The sequence below is a fragment of the Nicotiana attenuata genome, chromosome 9 (assembly GCF_001879085.1).
Source record: "Nicotiana attenuata strain UT chromosome 9, NIATTr2, whole genome shotgun sequence".
NCBI classification, from domain to species: Eukaryota; Viridiplantae; Streptophyta; class Magnoliopsida; order Solanales; family Solanaceae; genus Nicotiana; species Nicotiana attenuata.
The window spans coordinates 46,878,459-46,895,970 of record NC_031997.1 but is presented as its reverse complement, the minus strand read 5'-3'; the positions used below and the strand labels follow the sequence as shown (position 1 = coordinate 46,895,970).

At 36.2% G+C, this 17,512-nt stretch overlaps 2 protein-coding genes across 4 annotated transcripts; one reads left to right on the top strand and one right to left on the bottom strand.

Moving 5' to 3' along the window:
• On the top strand, positions 1,888-5,583 carry LOC109232384. 2 transcript variants are annotated; one of them, XM_019398128.1, is made up of 6 exons: positions 1,888-2,557; positions 3,379-3,551; positions 3,630-3,720; positions 3,805-4,059; positions 4,611-4,783; positions 5,140-5,583. In XM_019398128.1, the coding sequence occupies exons 1-6, from the start codon at positions 2,129-2,131 to the stop codon at positions 5,270-5,272; spliced, it is 1,254 nt and encodes a 417-aa protein (XP_019253673.1). In that variant the 5' UTR covers positions 1,888-2,128; the 3' UTR covers positions 5,273-5,583. The 2 variants fall into 2 exon arrangements, with proteins under 2 accessions (XP_019253673.1, XP_019253672.1); XM_019398127.1 differs by having other exon boundaries at positions 4,608-4,783.
• On the bottom strand, positions 6,255-14,247 carry LOC109232383 (putative G3BP-like protein). 2 transcript variants are annotated; one of them, XM_019398124.1, is made up of 9 exons: positions 13,845-14,247; positions 12,054-12,188; positions 10,512-10,818; positions 9,133-9,398; positions 8,858-9,047; positions 8,613-8,734; positions 8,463-8,528; positions 7,693-7,771; positions 6,255-6,739 (listed from the first exon to the last, which is right to left on the bottom strand). In XM_019398124.1, the coding sequence occupies exons 1-9, from the start codon at positions 13,881-13,883 to the stop codon at positions 6,531-6,533; spliced, it is 1,413 nt and encodes a 470-aa protein (XP_019253669.1). In that variant the 5' UTR covers positions 13,884-14,247; the 3' UTR covers positions 6,255-6,530. The 2 variants fall into 2 exon arrangements, with proteins under 2 accessions (XP_019253669.1, XP_019253671.1); XM_019398126.1 differs by having other exon boundaries at positions 8,858-9,041.

The following is a 17,512-nucleotide window of genomic DNA, read 5'->3' as shown; positions in this document are numbered from 1 at the left end:
AATATGCCTCCTCAAGTCTTCGTTCGTACTTAATTATCAAATTTGACCCCCGAACACGATCCCGGCTTAATTCCTTGAGCTTTTACTCAGACTTCAAAGCTTCAAATCACTTAAATTCATTCCATAACATCTATATAGCTCGGAATCACACCTACAAGGCATAAAACAAACAATTAGTGCAAAACACTAGCGATTAAAGCACAAACTCAATTAAAGTGCAGTAAATTCGAGTGTAATAAGCGACTAAAATATGCAATTATAGCCTATCATCACAAGCTTAGGGCTTTAATTTCTCATGTAAACATATTTTTCCCAATTCAAATGCATCATCCCTGGAGAGAAAAACTTAATGACTTAGAACGATAGATCTGAGAATTTTCCAGAAGAAATCAAAGATTTAATTATAAAAATCAGTATTTCCAATGTGGTGCGTGTTCAATTCTTGATATACTTCTTTCCCTTTTCTCTTCCCTTATCCGCAATGTAATTAAAAAAAAAGTTAAAAATAACTACAAATAGCTTGTGAAGTTGACTAGTTAAAAAAGAGTTCACAAGCATCATGTTGATTTCCAGAAAACCTTAGTTTTTAGCAGCTCAGTGGATGCATGTGAGTGTTAATGACATTCTTTGTTTTTAAATCAGTTGAGATGCATCTTTAATAGTTGTTTGTCAAACTTATTTTTGGAAGTTATTGTTGTGCAATAAAATTCTAATTATTTTAAATTAATAATTTATACATATTTAATAAAATTGTAAAACAAATGCAATATTTTAACCAGCCATAACCAGTATTCTAGCTCCGCCTCGGGTACTTGCCACTTGTTACCATTTATCAATCAAGACGCAAAGGGGGTTTATGAAACTAGCAACTTTGCCATATATTATATCAAGTTTCTTTTAAAAAATATACCCTACATAACATCTTGAGATTATTGATACATGACAACGATGCAAATAACTTTATTAAATAGAGCACGAAACTAGGAATCAATGGATATTTAATTATTGCATTTATTATCAGTCAACCTCTATCCCACCTCAAAATATCTCCACATTGTCCAGATTGGGTCCATAAAGTATCACTTTCTTAATAGAAGATCCAAAATGGTATTTTCTTTTATTTATTTTCACTTCAATCACTTATTTTAAATTTTTTTCTAAAAAGTCAAAGTACAGTATGGTAGCCACAAACCCACAACTACATTTAATTACATATCTTTATTTATTAATTTAACTTCCTACTCCCTCGGGTCCATAATAAGTGATTTTTGGGCCCTTTTTCTTGTGGTCCAAAATAAGTGATTTTTTCAGATATCAAGAATAAATTAATTATTTTTTTCCTACATTGCTCTTGGCGTAAATAATGTTGGAGTATATGTTAGGAGTGTTTGTGTGAAGAGATAGTAAAGGTTAATATAGTCAATTTCATTGCTAATTAATGTTAAAATGTGAGTTTCTTAATATGTGTGAAAACAATCAAAAAATCACTTATTTTGGACCGGAGGGAGTATTTTTTTTGGTTTTAATATAGGATCTCCTCAAAAATTATTTCAATCAAGCTTCGGGAAACCAAACCAACCATCTATAGGGATCCAACAACTACCTGTAGTAATGTGGTCATTATTGATAGGAAGCTTTATTTCTAAAATTAAGATTTTTCGGCACAAATTCATATTAATACGGTCCAACGTTGCACTGAACATTGATTTAAAAATAAAAATTAAAAAGAAGCCTAACAAATGCTAATGCTACTTTAGAAGCTCACCAATCCAAGTTTCTCAGAACCCTTTTTCATTATAAAAATTAACCTAAATAGTCATTATTGATGGATATATATATATGTATAATTTATATATTTATTTATTATATTATCACTCCACTGCTAAAGTCTCCTCCTTTCCTGGTGCTACACTCCACAGCTCGAGTTCTTTTTTCTTGCAAGTTGAATCTCTTTACCTTCACAATTTCCCTTTGTGGTTCATCTGATTTCAGTCCAAAATCCCCCCAAAAAGAGCTCAATCTGCTGGAAATTTAAAAGGGTCATCTTCAAATACTTCAATTTCTTATAATCTTGAAGTCTATAGCTCAAAGGTAACATCTTTATCTTCCCATAACCAAGAAGGTTCAAATGTTGCATACAGAACCATCATTTTGTATATATAGTTCTGAAGAAAATCAAGATTTTGTGGAAAATGATGGGCAGATAGTAAGGTCTGTGATAATAGGGGATAATATATCAGATATAGGTGGTACTGATTTCAGCTTTGGGGAAAAGGGAATGGGGTTGATTGAGGAAGGTGAAAATGAAGAAGATGAAAAAGAAAGGGTTTTTGATGGGGTTAATGAACTTGGAATTGAAGAGAGTGAAGAAGTAATTAGCCCAATGTACCTTGCTACTGGATTTGGGGTTGATGGCAATGTTGTAAATAGTGGTGGTGTTGAGTTTGCACCTTCAGATTTTGATGGAAATGGAGATGTTGAGGAATATTATAAAAGGGTTCTTAAAGAAGAGCCTTCCAACCCTTTGTTCTTAAGGAATTATGCTCAAATTTTGCAGGTCAGTGTTGTTTCCTGTTTTCAGAAAATCTATTTTCTCAGTTTATTTAAAATTTAGTCAATATGTTTGATTCTATGTGTAAGTTCCTTTAGTGGTGTCCGGGCCAATTTGGGCGCACCTCGACTAATTCCGGGGTACCTGCTACCTGCCACCTCCCACCAGTACGCGTATCGGATAACTGTGTCCATCAAAGCTTGGATAGATGGAAAGAAATCACCTAAGTTACCTTAAGGGTTATATAAACTGCAAAGTTGGTATTCTAATTGGTAAACTACAGTCACCTCTCTCGATTTGATCTGATCATTGAATTCTAGTTGCTGCTGTTAAATTGCCCCTTAATAAAATAGGCCTGTTGGACAAGTACCTTAGGATAGTAACGGTAGTTTGAGTTACTTCTAACAAATTGGGATCCAATTTGGAAGCTTCTATAATCAATTGACTCGTTTCGAAGCTTAAATCCTCTACTAAGTATGGATTAGCAGTTGCATAACCAAGTCACGAAAAGGGAAAGTAAGTGAATTTTGCTTTCTTGATGTCTTGGCAATGTATGTCCACGATAAATTTAGTGGTTTTGAAGTGTAAAAAGCATACAAAATATCGCCTGATTCGAAATGCTACTCCATTCTGCATATCATAATTAGATTTTGTTATGGCTTGGCTGGAAAAGCACACAATATTACATGCTTTAGATTCTATTTGGTTTTAAAAATTTCCCCATCTTTATTCTTGTCATTTTCTTGAGATCTAGTCCTAGTCTTGTTTCTGTTTATGTGGTGACACCTTTTTCTAGAGTATGTAACCCACTGCATTCTGGTGCATAGTCAAAGGGAGATCTTTCTGGAGCTGAGCATTATTACTTTCAAGCTACACTAGCAGATCCAAAAGATGGAGATACCTTGTCACAGTATGCTAAATTGGTATGGGAGCTGCACCGTGATAAAGATATTGCATCGGATTACTTTGAACGTGCAGTTCATGCTGCTCCTGAAAACAGGTTATAATTGACTTACACCTTTCGTCGAATGAGAGAATGATTAAATATCCCTTGTTTGAAATCTATTATTGTTTCCAGCGATGTTCTTGCAGCATATGCCTGTTTTCTTTGGGATATCAATGATGACGAAAGTGAGGACGAAATGAACATGCAGAGTGATAAGACTAAGGTTTTTTTTGCCTTCCTTTCTGCTTGGCGACAAGTATATAAGTGTAAACTCTTTTTGACTGAATGTTTCTTCTGGATGTCCCAGATTGAGGTGACTGAGGAAGCTACTGCATCACGAGACCTGCATTACGAAGAAGATAACAGACGTGTTAGCTCTCCCTTACATCTTGCAGCAGGACTTGGAATTGGGGATAATAGAGTTGGTGGTGACTCTCCCGTTGATTATACTGCAGCTGTATCTGATATGGACGGAAATGCTGAGGAGTACTACAGGAGAATGATCAAAGAAAATCCTCATAACCCCTTGCTTTTAAGAAACTATGCTCAGTTTCTTTGTCAGGTGAATGTTTCTTGTTTTCTGCCTCAAATGTTCTTTATTATCACGAAATCAAGCAGTGATAATACACCACGGCGCCTCCCCATGTATGTGTCGCGTCATCACATCCATCGCCGGGGCAAACCAAGCAGTGCCCACTTGAAATCCATATAATCCTCTTGACGTAGTAAAGAGTAATTTCCAAAGCTGCATCCATCGGCACAGTCAGTCTCCTTAAGAGCGTCTCCGATGGTAGATAGTTGATTTTACGGAACAAGCTCCCCCCCCCCCCCCCAAATCCCCCAAAAGACATGCTTTTTAAGATTTCAACTATTTCTCCAAATTGTACAAAATAACCACCGTTTTACCATAACTCAATACAATTGCAATTGAGAAATATAACCACCTGCTTTAATATGAAAATTTTGTTCGTGTATTATGTCATTCCTGTCACTCAATAGGATGTACTTACTAGAATTTAATATTGGAAGGAAAAATCCGTCTCCCGTCCTTGTTTCTACTTTGAAAAAAATTTTATTGGATGGGTTTTTACATGTTTGTTGTTGGACCAGCAGAACAAGGGAGACCTAGTAGGTGCTGAAGAATATTACTCTCGTGCAATACTAGCGGATCCTACTGATGGAGAAACTATTTCACATTATGCCATGTTGATATGGCAACTTCATCGTGACAAATCTAAAGCCTCATCCTACTTTAAGAGGGCAGTTCAAGCTTCTCCAGAAAACAGGTAATATTGAATTGAGGCCCCCATCCTTATTTTCACAACATTTAAAATTAACAGAAAAAAAAAATATCACTTCATTGCCTAAACACATTTCCTACTTGGTCTGTTACTAAAACGATTTTACAGATTTATGTGATGTGTGAAGGAAATGTGTTGGGAGTATTTGATAGCATTAAAATGGTTAATGAAAGAAGATACTAATATAAGTTCGATGGTATTATGCGAAATATATTCATGGAAAAATATGAAGATTTTTGGTGATCTTTGGTATTGACGTTAAATGGTTTGCACTTTGCATTTTACATAAGAAAACATGTGGTTGCTACTTGTACCTGAACTACTTGTTTTTTGCTTTTCAGCGACGTGCTTGCTGCATATGCTAGATTTCTCTGGGAAACAGAGGAAGATGAAGATGAAGAAGACAAAGATGAAACATTAGGCAATCACAATGGAGCACCACTTCTTCAAGGAGTTGTGGCTGCAAATGCCTAAATCCTGACACAACAATGGATTCACAATCAGCTTCTGATTTCTTTTCTCACCCAATTTTAACCATAATAGTAATAGTTTTTCTTAAGTTTTCGGCCAATCTAAAGACTTATATCTTCCTCTTGTTGTGGAGATCCAGCATTTAAGATTGGAACAATTTTTAAATGTAAATGTGGTATAGTGAGCAATAAATATGTGAGAATATTAGCAGAAGATGAAAGACAGAATTACACTTGATGAGTCTGCATACATTAGGCACTCTAGTGTTGCAGCGACCAAAATTTCTCATATGGAATCATGTTATTGTTTTTCCATCACCTTTTCCCTCTATTTTGGTTTACAGGCATACGACCTTCATATCTTACAACATAATTCACCTATGGTTTGACATGTTAAAGTTTACGCCTCAACTATTAGTCAAGATGGGGGTCCGAGGGCGTGATCTTATAAATGTCATCCTCCCTGGATTATTTAATGTGGGCAAAGGGCAGTCCAATGCACTAAGCTCCCGTTATGCTGGGGTCTAGGGAAAGGCCGTACCAGTCTATTGTACGCAATCTTTACCCTGCATTTAATGTGGACTTTCCATTTTTCTTCTCTTTCATTTTTGACGAGCTAAGTTGGTCTTCTCTAGAATAGACCCCAAGCCTAACTTACAGAGCCCAAATGAAAATTCACATCGTCGGTCTCTCATTTTCCTCTATAACATAGCTGGGCATGATTTATCCAGTAATTCGCAATGCTTCTGAAGGCCAAAACAAATGTTGACAAATGACAAATCTTTGAAGACGTGCCAATCCCAATACCATTTAAAACCTGTACCAACCGATCAAGAAGCCAAAATACTAAATGCATCTGATTCCTAAGTGCTCCAACATTAACACACAAATAGGGGAGGAGAGGGCTGTTAATCCCGTTTAGGATTTACAGTTTGCATTAGGCCGGAGATATTCATGCTGGTGAGAGGAGTATGTAGATCAATCAGTTAAAAGGAAAACATCTAATGGACAACTTGTGCAGAACATCCAGCAGCAGGCCAAAACTGCATTAAAACCCCTTTTCGGTAACTTCATGTAAGTTAAAAAAACACTTGCTATTTCTGCCAAAAAATATATGTATTTGGGATGATTCCATCCAATAAATCTAAATTTTGATGCTTCTCAAAGTATACTAATCTTTTCGAAAACTTTGAAGATGAATAAGCTGTTCGCAAAATGGCTTGTATGGAAGGAAGGTATTGTCCTTCAAAAATTCAACTTGCTTATTCCCATGAGTACTGCTCATTTCTCAAGCTTTGCTGATTGCCAGAGTAAGCTCTTTCTTGCCGAGGAGCTTGTCTATAGTAACCATTTCCTCTTGATCTTCCGTAGTCACGGTCACCTCCATCTTGACCACCTCTGCCAAAACCACGGCTGCCATAGCGCCCCCTCCCGTCCATGGAGTAGCTAACTCTGCCTCTACCCCTTCCTCCTGTGTCCCCAATTTAAAGACAAACCATAAGAATTCAACATTTTTTGGAAGCAGAGCAAAATAAATTTTCATGACATCAGATTTTAGTAAAGTCACTTGTGAAATGAAAGAAATGAAGCAGGAAGCCACCAGACAAGGACCAGGCTTAGTGATTCCCTAAACAGTCCTATTTCGGCTATTACAAGCACACAGGAACCTAATATAGGCCCTATTTACTTGTGAGTATTAAAAAAAAGGCCCTACTTCAACTGATAACAAACACTAACTATTTACTAGAAATCAACGAGGTCCTAAGTAAGTTCTATTGATACCAGCATACATATGAATTGTTTTGAGACCAATACCATGGTGAAGAGGTGGGAGCCAAATATTTACAATTGCAGCCTGACAGAGAATGCAAGTGAAATAGTGCGATTATAATCCCACTGAGCATATTATTCTTCTCTACTCACTGTTTTTCATCATTCATGATACCACTTTCATTTCGAAACCGGGTTATTGCAAGTAACCCCAGGAAGTAGTAATGTTCATTGTTCATTTTATACTGAATTTTCACATGAAGACACAGCTATCTCCAGGGTTAAATTTTACTCCAAGAACTGAAGAGTAAGTTAAGAGGATGGTTTGGTTGATCCATGTTCTTTGACGTCCCTTATCTTCCACCAAGTAGGGAACCAAAGTAACTGCCATGCACCGCCAAAACAAAAGTAGAAAAGCTGTTCTGCTTACTCTCCAAATAGGCTGAAATATGAGTATTTAATTTGATAGGGTTTTTTGTGGACTATAGAAGAGTGCCAAAAGCACCTTCTTGAATTGCTAAAATTGTGCTTAGTGATCACACCTAGTAGAAAAATATTGTGCTCAGAGAATCTTAGAAAGACAACAAGAAACAATTTAGCTTAAAGATATGCTGGATTTCATGAATGATAATTGAGAAGGAAAAAAACACATACTTCCTCGAATTAAGTTGTTTCTGTTTGGTCTCCTCCCTTCAATGTACAACTGGTGTCCACCAATCTGAACAGTAGATGCCTGCAACAAAGTTTACTTAATTGTCAATACATATTCTGAAGGTAAATGCAGTAATTAGTCTTAGTTGACAGTATTAGTTACAATTAAATGAAGGGGAGAAAAATAAGAGATACAAGATAATACACAACTTCCGCAGCACTTTACTTGGATTACCTCCATTTTGTGCCAATTCATTTGACCCCATTCACAAAATAGCACCATTTTCACTTATTCAAATTACAAAAAGATAGGATGTCAATCCATCGCAGCCTTCCTAGCATTGTCTTGTTTGATTTTCGTACTCTTTGGAAGATGAAGAGTTTAACTAAGAATAATTTTAGCAAGTCTAAGCATTCCCAATTAACTTTGGGTTAAACTACAGCAGGTTTTTACATATTCCCCACGTAACCTGACTTTACTTTAGCACGGCAGACGGCAATCACGATGCTCAATTAGCAATGGAAATTACCGAACAAAGTAATGCTTATCCCGGTTCTGTTCCATTGGTAATGTTTGTACTTTTATTCCCTAATTATCATGATATTCAAATCGCATCATTAAAATCAAGACGGAGGGAATAATAATAGCAACATAACTGGCGAGGAACACATCTAGAAGCACCAGGCAGAAATGAAAAACTTATGAGTATTGAAACCTAAACACAAAAAGTATAATTAAAGATTTGCTCAAATTTTGAAATGTTAGTTCAAACCTCAATTGCATTCTGAACACCAGTTACATCTTCAAATTCGACAAATGCATAGCACACATCAATGTCCTGCATCACATCAAACTCCAGATGAGCTTTATATTGACCTAACCTAGATTCAGGAGTAGACAAGCGAAAGATGATAGAACAAACCTTTCGCGTTCTAATGGCAACAGCATCAGGCTTTAGTTTACCAAACTTTTTGAATTCCTCCTCGATTTCATAAGCCGCCATCGTTGTAGGCACGTTTTTGACATATACAGACTTGACTTCAACTGCAGAAAGTTCAAAAAGGAAAATCATGTAAGCATATCACTCAAATGAGGTCCCTTAAGAAAAGAATACACATTCCTGAGAAGAAAGGATGAGCACGTTGTACCAATGTACGAGAAACTAACCTTCATCTTCCACAGCTGAAGCCTCTTCTGTTGCCTCTGTTATAGACCTCTCAATAGCATTAGTCGATGGAACCGATGACAGACTAGGAGGCTCTGACACATGTTGCCACTCTGAAGGAGGAGGTGTAGGTTTGTTGAAAGAAGACTGAGCTGGTCCTCCTTGTGCAGACTGCCCTTTAGTAACCTGTAACTTCCAATTTAGAATCAGGCAAATAAAATTAGTTCATAGCAAAAGCATACTCAATACAATATGAGAATGTAAGGTAATGGCATACAATAGAAGCATAAGTGTGCTTTTGGGGCTCTGCAACTGGTTCCTCAATAGGACTGGATAAATGTTCTTGTACTGCATTAATTGTACTTTGAAGTGAGCCATTTGACTGTGCTGCAAAATTATCTTCAAGGATCTTCTCAGCTTCAGGGACATGCTGCAGCCGTTCCTCCGGAAAACTGTAGTTATTGACAGGCCCATTATCTTGAATTTTAGGAGGAGCAGCAAACTCCCTTGCCTGGATTTCTCCACCAAGCATGTAGTTGGGTACTGCAGAAACCATCATTAATCTTTTAAATATGGACATTTTCTTTTGGACAAGTTATATTATAGTACTGCAGCATTAGTACACAGGACTGCAGAGAAACTGACTTCCAAGTCTTTATTCAATTGCATCGACATTTAAGAATCTACTAAAAGGCGGACAGGATATTTCCTCAGCACAGGATGAGACATTATGACATAGACAAACTATAAACAACACTGAACATGCTGATGTGAGGCCTTTCCTGTTCAGTAGGACGCAAATGTTTGGTGATTAGTGCATAATTACAACCTGTACAAGCAACTAGAGCTTTAGCTTTTAGCATCTATTTTTTGGAACGCTTCTTGAAGGTGCTTCAAAGGGAAGCCTATTTTGGAAAGCTCCAGTTCGGTGCTTTCCTGTCATCATTATTCGCTAGGATTAGGACCATCTCCAAACATCTTTTTGTCTTTCTATTTAATATTTTCTAGACAAACTACTTCAAAGAAGTACAAAAACCTTTTGGGATATCTCTACTTCGACCCTGAAATAATTACCACAAAGAGAACCCTTCTGTGTACTGAAACACATTAGAGATGTTAAACTTTACCATTTCAAAAAAATACAGATGTTTCAGAGTGCAATCTTTTTCCCAAGTTATAGCTGTTGAAAGAAGAGATGGAGTATTTTTCTTCAACTTTTCCTTCAAGTTAATTACCTAAGAGTGTGGGTTACATAAAGAAACAAAACCAATTTATAGCATATCACTAAAACTTCTCACCAGAAAAAAAATGTGACAATTGGGAAACTAGTGAGGTTTGGCTTTTGGAGCAACTAGAAGTATTCTTCCCTACTTCATCAAAAGAAGTATTCTTTCCTAACGACAACTTAGCTAGGGTGAAGCATTCACCATGCTCCCCCTCGCCGCATGGTTCTGTTAGTTACACACCCCAACACCCTCGCTCTCCCTCCGAAAAAGCTAAGAAAGAGAAAGACCTTAACAGTACACTAAATAATTTCTTCTTTTTTAGAGAGAGAGAGAGAGAGAGAGAGAGAGAGAGAGAGAGAAACAACAATAGTGAGAGGATCTACCCATCAGACATATCTTAGGATGAAAAGCTTGAAGATTGAACTCATACCTTGCTCTTGAATTGCAGTGGAGACATTCAGCTTGGAATCGAGGCTAGTCTGCCCTAGATAGGGCACCGGATGCTGAAGAATTTGTTCCTCATCAACATAGTGAAAGATATCATTGAGGACAAAGTATCCCTTTTCCTGGGGTGCAAGGAAAAATGTTTGTACGAACTTCCTACTCCTGTTGATACCTTTCACGTGGACAGAACCTGAAACCATCACTAGGACACCACCATTCCATGATTCCAAGGAATGAAGTGTCTTAATCTCTATCCCAGTATAGTGAAGCGACATGACGAGGGTGTGGATTTGCTGCACAAAATCACAGAAAGAACAATGAAAAAGAGCAGAATAAATCATATTGGGGCCAAAGGAACATGACAGAACATGAACCATTTTATTAGCTAGTTGAAAATGACCTGAAGTTCTATTATACTGGAATAGAAGTTGTTCAATGATAAAGCTTTTCTTTTTGAACAGGGGTTCAAAGATAAAGCTTTTCTCTTTTGTCTATTTGAAAATCTTTCTTTTATTAGTAATAGAGCATGTCACATGTCAACTCACTGGTAGTTATGATTCTTTTTATGAAGTAACTCACTGGTAGTTATGATACTAAGAAGGAACTCAAGACACCAGCAAAATATGGAGTGCCTTTGATAGAAGTGTACATTTTGGGACTCACATAACAGAAAAGGGGAGTGGTGGTGGAAAGAAGTATACACGATGCCACTTCTTTCAGATTTCAACTTCTAGAGGACAGAGAGAAACCACTTATGCGGCTGACTAGGGAAACGGAGAACTTGATGGACATAGCTTCTATATTTGGGTTTCAGAAAGACTGACTTTAACCTAAATACCTAGAACATGGAAGTGAAAGCTGCACTCAGCAGATAGTTTTCCATATTAGAGCTTTGTTTTAGAACAGGGGCTAACTTCATGGAAGAACTCCTCAAAGCTAATCTGAAACTTATGGACATCATAGAGATGACTACAGAACCATGCTCCAGTTAAGAACATGTATCGAGCAAGATCAAACAATCATTGGCCAGCCCAATTATATCCCATACAGTCCTAATAATGATTGAATTACTCTCAACATAATTAGTCATACATTAGTAATAAGCTTCAATTAGCACATGACAACTGAAACAGCTAAACAAAATCAAAAGGGTGCTGGTCCAATGTTAAAGTCAGCCCTGTACAACACATCTAGAGCAACAAAATCAAGAATATTAATCATCTAAGTAATTTTTGTGCATTTAATGTCCAACTCAATGGATGGACAACTTGGAGAGTACTTTAGTTTAATGTTTTGGCTTCTGCTGTTGATCTATTTGAAGCCAAACAAAACAGTAAAAGCACAAGAATAAGAGACTTCAACTTGGTTTTCACCATTGTAAATTGAATAAACTTGGATCAGCCAAACTCTGGCATAAATTAACCAAATTCCAAGGCAAACAACCAAAAACACTTAATTGAGAAGTAACTAGAAAGAAGGTTTTACTCATAAGCAAGTACAAAGAAGTAAGGCACTTTAGATAAAATACCAGCATCCCTGAAGCGGTCTCCCTGGTGCTGGAATCAATTCGAAGCACGGTACTAGCATCACTGTAGAACTGGTGAACAAAATCGGGCTGGGTCTGTAACATCTGATAATACTGGCCCACGAAGTACGTCCCAACCTGAAACATTACCGAAACCCCAGAAACAAATGAAATTCAAATCCCAGCCATTAAAAACAATAAATCAATCAGAATCCTTCAATCCCAAACAAGTTGGGATCAGCAATATGAGTCCTAATATTCCGCTCTATTTAGGCTCATTTCATTCTACCACTGATAAGTAATTTGTCTTCTAAGGCAAATTAGGGCTCTATAGAGCTAAAGGTTCTCTAAATCACACACACCCTTACTTAATCTAATGTAAGTGCAACAAAAACAACTAACCCTTAATTGGTTACTCCTAAACAAGTTTTTCTTCTTTGGGACATATCCTTAACTAGTTGGTACTGCCTATATATCTCGTTTGTTTCCATTGCATTATATTCTTAATTGTTCGCATTGATTACTAGAGATTGCGGCTCTTTTCAGAAAATTTATCCCTTTTTAGGAGATTCAATCACTATAGTATTCCAACTATATACAGGTGCATTTAAAAGGAAAATAAACACAACAAAAGTATTTACCTCTAGTAGTTTATATATCTCTTAAAAGTGGATGTAGACATGCATACCCATATAGAATTTAACTTTATGCATTGATATTGTAAAGAACTTTTACACTGTCAAGTCACTTAAAAGCCAATTCAACGTGGATTGGTAACTAGCAAAACAGGGCAAACGTCATGTTTAACAGCAGATAAAACTAAAATGGTTGTGTAAATTAGTTTACAATGTCAGAAGTCATTTGGTTTGAGAAAAAGGTTATACTGGGATTATAATGGGGGGATTATAATGTACGGATTAAACAATAACGGGATTATTTAGTGGATATACTATTTTGGTAGATGTTTGACTTATTGGATTAAAAATGGGATATACAGGGTATAACATAAAACATGTATTTGGTCACAATAGATAAACTTTAATTTCCGATTTTCACTTTAAAGGAGGGCACTTTTGTCATTTGATGTTTTATCCCGTGATTAGCTCGTCAGATATCATTGAGAAAGAAATAGGAAGAAGTGTTATCAAACGGTTTCTGCAATTCTTCCAAATATGGAATGAGTAAGGAATCAAGCTACAAGTCTCGATCTATACAAAAAGCTCTCTTTTTTTTTCTTTTCTATACAAAAAGCTCTCGATTTCTTTCTTTCTTTCTTTCGGTTTCATTAATAACAGAATAGACTTAACCTATCTCGAGATTGCTATCACACATTAAATGTGGTATAAAAATAATACCAAAATTGTAATATAGCTAATCCCGGATTTACTTATAACGGAAATTAAAATTCATTCGGATTACTTGTAACAGAAATAAAAATTCAACCGAACATGAATTTACATAATCCAACAATTTTTATCTCGGGATTATTATCCTTATCCTTCTAACAGGCTGTCTACAAGTTAAATCCATCCATATATAACCACAGATATCAAAAACCCAAACAGCAAAAGCTAAAGCTACACACAAACAAACAAACGTTCCTCCCCTCTACTCAACTGCTTTACAAATGAATAAACACACACGGAAGCAACGGTTTATAACAAAAGGAATGCCTTGACACTCTATTCAACGGCTCTACGAATGAATTATACAGACAAGGAAGAAACGGTAAGAAGTTAAATAGTTTTCATCAGTCTAAGTGACTGGCAAGTGAAAAGAGAGTGAAAGAGATACCTGAGCAGCAGTGACTGGCAAGTGAAAAGGCGTTGCCATTGAGTAAAACACGGTGGCAACGGCGGCGGCAGAAACGAACTAACAAAATCCAATGAAATGAGAATCAAAACCCTAGATCTACTAAAGATCTAAAATCCACAATCCAAAAACCCTAGATTTCACACATTCAACATTCACATTGCCGCAAGCAAATAGCAGCAGAAGAAGAAGAGAGTGTATATATATATTCCGTTACTTTCCACTAACAGCAGCAATAGGCACTGAGTTCGTCAGTCACGAGCTAATCACTTTCTAGAGAGAGAGAAAAATGGAGTGAGGGCTCGTGACCACTGGTCTAAAATGCTTAGAGAGAGAAAGAGCTGCTGACGCGTTAGAATAAGGAGGATTTTGTAGGTTGGTGAGAAAACATGCGCATCTTAATAAACAGCTGTGTTTTGCACGGTTTTGGTGCTGGTTTTTTATTGGTTGGGTAAATGTCCGCATGTTTTCAACCGTTGATTTAGACCTCATTGATAGGGCTTCTTTTTGGTTTTTTTAGTATTTGTTTTGCTTAGGATTATCTAATAGTGTGACGTTTGCCTAATTGGTAGAGATAGCAAGGGGGGCGAGGAAGTAAAACGGGTAAGGCATGAGTAAGATCGGATAACTATGGATATCTATTAGTAGTAGTAATGTGTTGTTCTTGGCGGGGTGGAATAAGGAAACACTTAAATGAAGTGGACATGGAGCGAGACGGAGGCAAAACGAGTTAAGGTATAAGTAAGGTCGGACAACTATCGATATTTATTAATAATGTATTGCTTTTAGCGAGATGGAACTTGGAAGAGGGAAGCACTTAAGTAAAGTCGACAATGGAGCAAGACAAGGCAAAACAGGGTAAGGCATGAGTAAAATCGGATAACTATCGATATCTATTAGAAGTAGTAATGTGTTGTTCTTAGCGGGGTGGAATAAGGAAACACTTAAATGAAGTGGACATGGAGCGAGACGAAGGCAAAACGGGTTAAGGTATGAGTAAGATCGAACAACTATCGATATTTATTAATAATGTATTGCTTTAGCGGGATGGAAGAAGGAATCACTTAAGTAAATTGGACAATGGAGCGAGACAAAGGCAAAACGGGGTAAGGCATGAGTAAGATCGGACAACTCACTAATATCTATTAGTAATGTATTGTTCTTAGAGGGGTGAAACAAGGAAGCGCTTAAATGAAGTGGACAATAGAGCGAGACAGAGGCAAAACGGGATAAGGGATGAGTAAGATCGGACTACTAACGGTGTCTATTGGAGTAGCAATGTATTGTTCATAGCAGGGTGGAACCAGGGGCGGACGCAGGATTTTTCGTAAGCGGTGTCGCATTTAAAGAAGTGAACAAATAGATAAATTACTGTCACGATACACACAAAAATATACAAATTCGAATCTTATTAAGCAAATGAATTCAAGTATAATACTAAAACCCTCCTCAACAAGTTTTTATTTTTTGAAATGTATTCAGAATATTCTTGCTAGACATAATAGTAAATACTACCTTTTCTATATATAACACTAAGCAATCACTTAAAACTCTTTCATTATTTGACTTTACAATTTGGGTTTGGACTAACTTCATCTTCCCCCAAGAAAAAGATAGAAAGAAAAAGATAATAAAAAAAACTTACCATGGAACATACTTGGAGAAAAACAAGTTTTTTAGCAGAAAACCGCTGAAAATCTTACTCAGGATGAAGCTGCTCAAGTTCGAACCCAGGACCTCGCCTAAAAAAGTGAAGCACTTGACCAGCAGAGCTAGCGAGAAATATGTGTAAAGTTGCGTCATTTTGTTTTGTTTATTTAATAAAATATTTTTTGTACGTATAATTTACACATGTTTAGTGAATTTTTCCGGCAAAGCGGTGTCATCCGACACCGCTTACACCAAGGTGCATCCGCCCCTGGGTGGAACAAGAAAGCGCTTAAATGAAGTGAGCAATGGGGCGAGACGGAGGCAAAACAGAGCAACGTATGAATACGGTCAGACAAAATCTATTAATGTCTATTTTCGCGGGATGAAGCAAGGAAGCACTTAAATAAAGCGATCCGATATAAAACAAAATTCATTTTTCAAAAATAAATAACATGGCAGGATGCGAGTGGGGGCAATGGAGATTGGAAAAGAGGCTGGGAGTAGGGGTGTTCATAAAAACCCGAAAAATCGAACCAAACCGAAAACCAAACCAAACCGACCAAAAAAATCGATACTTTTTGGTTTGATTTGGTTTTGGTTTTGAATTTTAAAAACCGATCAAATTTGGTTTGGTTTTGGTTTTAATAAAAAAAAGCCGAACCAAACCGACTATAGGAGTAGCTATTTCAAATTTATTATTACACCTATATATATGTATATTTTTATACAAAATTTCAAAAATTTAATGGTAAATGTTAATAGTTTGCACTTTTAGTATAGTTCTTTACCTTTACATTCTAGTTTGATGGTAGTTTTCTTTTGCTAAGTGTAAAAATCCATTTCGTGTTAAAAATAATATATTTTTAATTGAGTCCTTAAATTATTCATTACTATTCGATTCAATTATCATCAATATATCTTGGTAAATAATAGATTTCTCAAAAGGCAATTGATTTGATAGTGTTACGTTGAAAATGTGGTCGCCGGAATATGTGTTTGACAGTGTATGTCTTATATTTAAGAAAAAATCGACAAATAACCGAAAAAACCGAAAACCGACATAAACCGAATTGAGAAAAAACCGACTTAATTGGTTTGGTTTGGTTCTAAAATTTGAAAAACCAATTTACTTAATTTGGTTTCTTTTAAGGGAAAAAAACCGATTCAAACCGAACCATGAACATCCCTAGCTGGGAGCGATCTTAGTTCTCTTGAACCATGTCGGTAGTATACATTAATAACAAGAAGTGAAAAAGTATAAATACGAAAAAAATTAGAGTAAAAAACATCAATTATCTAATGAATAGCGTCTTTGGAGGATTCCATTTTGTTTTATCTGGATTTGTCATTATTCGAGGATCGTTCATATTAAAGGTTCTCTATTTATTTATTTTTCTCGACATATAAATCTCTAAGTATATTTAGAAAATTCTTTAAATGTGATGTTTGAAAAATTTACGATATAAATAATAAAAGTATAGCACGACTTTTTGGTTCCTTTGACCCCCCCCCCCCCACTACCCCCCCCCCAACTATTTATGTTATAGCTATATATAAAATTTATTTTTCATTGTTTAGGAGTATATTAAGCTTGATAAATTTTAATCAGCTTTAGCAAATTAATCACCCATGTTTTGTTAGCGTAGTTACTTAATTGTTAATTATGAAGTGAATCTAATTGTGTGAATCAACTCTAAATTGTTATATGATAAAAACTAAACTCGTGCATTTAGGGTATGTTTGGTATGAAGGAAAACATTTTCTGGAAAATATTTTCCAATTTTCCCATGTTTGGTTTGCTTAAATGTTTTGAAAAACATTTCCCTTATGAATTCATTTTCCTCCAATTGGAGGAAAATGTTTTCCTTTATCAAAAGAAGGGAAAACATTTTCCAAAGCTCTTTCTCAACCTTTCTCGCCCTCACCAACTCACCCCACCCCCTTTCCAAAAAACGTTTTTTTTTTTAAATTTCAGTTTTTCCGTTACCATCCACCTACTA

Coding starts and splice junctions, on each gene's coding strand:
- LOC109232383 (XM_019398124.1), bottom strand. CDS start 13,883: ATGGCAACGCCTTTTCACTTGCCAGTCACTGCTGCTCAG. Junction 9,048..9,132: donor AGCACACTTATGCTTCTATT/GTATGCCATTAC, acceptor CTAAATTGGAAG/TTACAGGTTACTAAAGGGCA. Junction 8,735..8,857: donor TTCAGCTGTGGAAGATGAAG/GTTAGTTTCTCG, acceptor AACTTTCTGCAG/TTGAAGTCAAGTCTGTATAT.
- LOC109232384 (XM_019398127.1), top strand. CDS start 2,129: ATGTTGCATACAGAACCATCATTTTGTATATATAGTTCTGAAGAAAAT. Junction 2,558..3,378: donor ATTATGCTCAAATTTTGCAG/GTCAGTGTTGTT, acceptor TCTGGTGCATAG/TCAAAGGGAGATCTTTCTGG. Junction 3,721..3,804: donor TGCAGAGTGATAAGACTAAG/GTTTTTTTTGCC, acceptor TGGATGTCCCAG/ATTGAGGTGACTGAGGAAGC.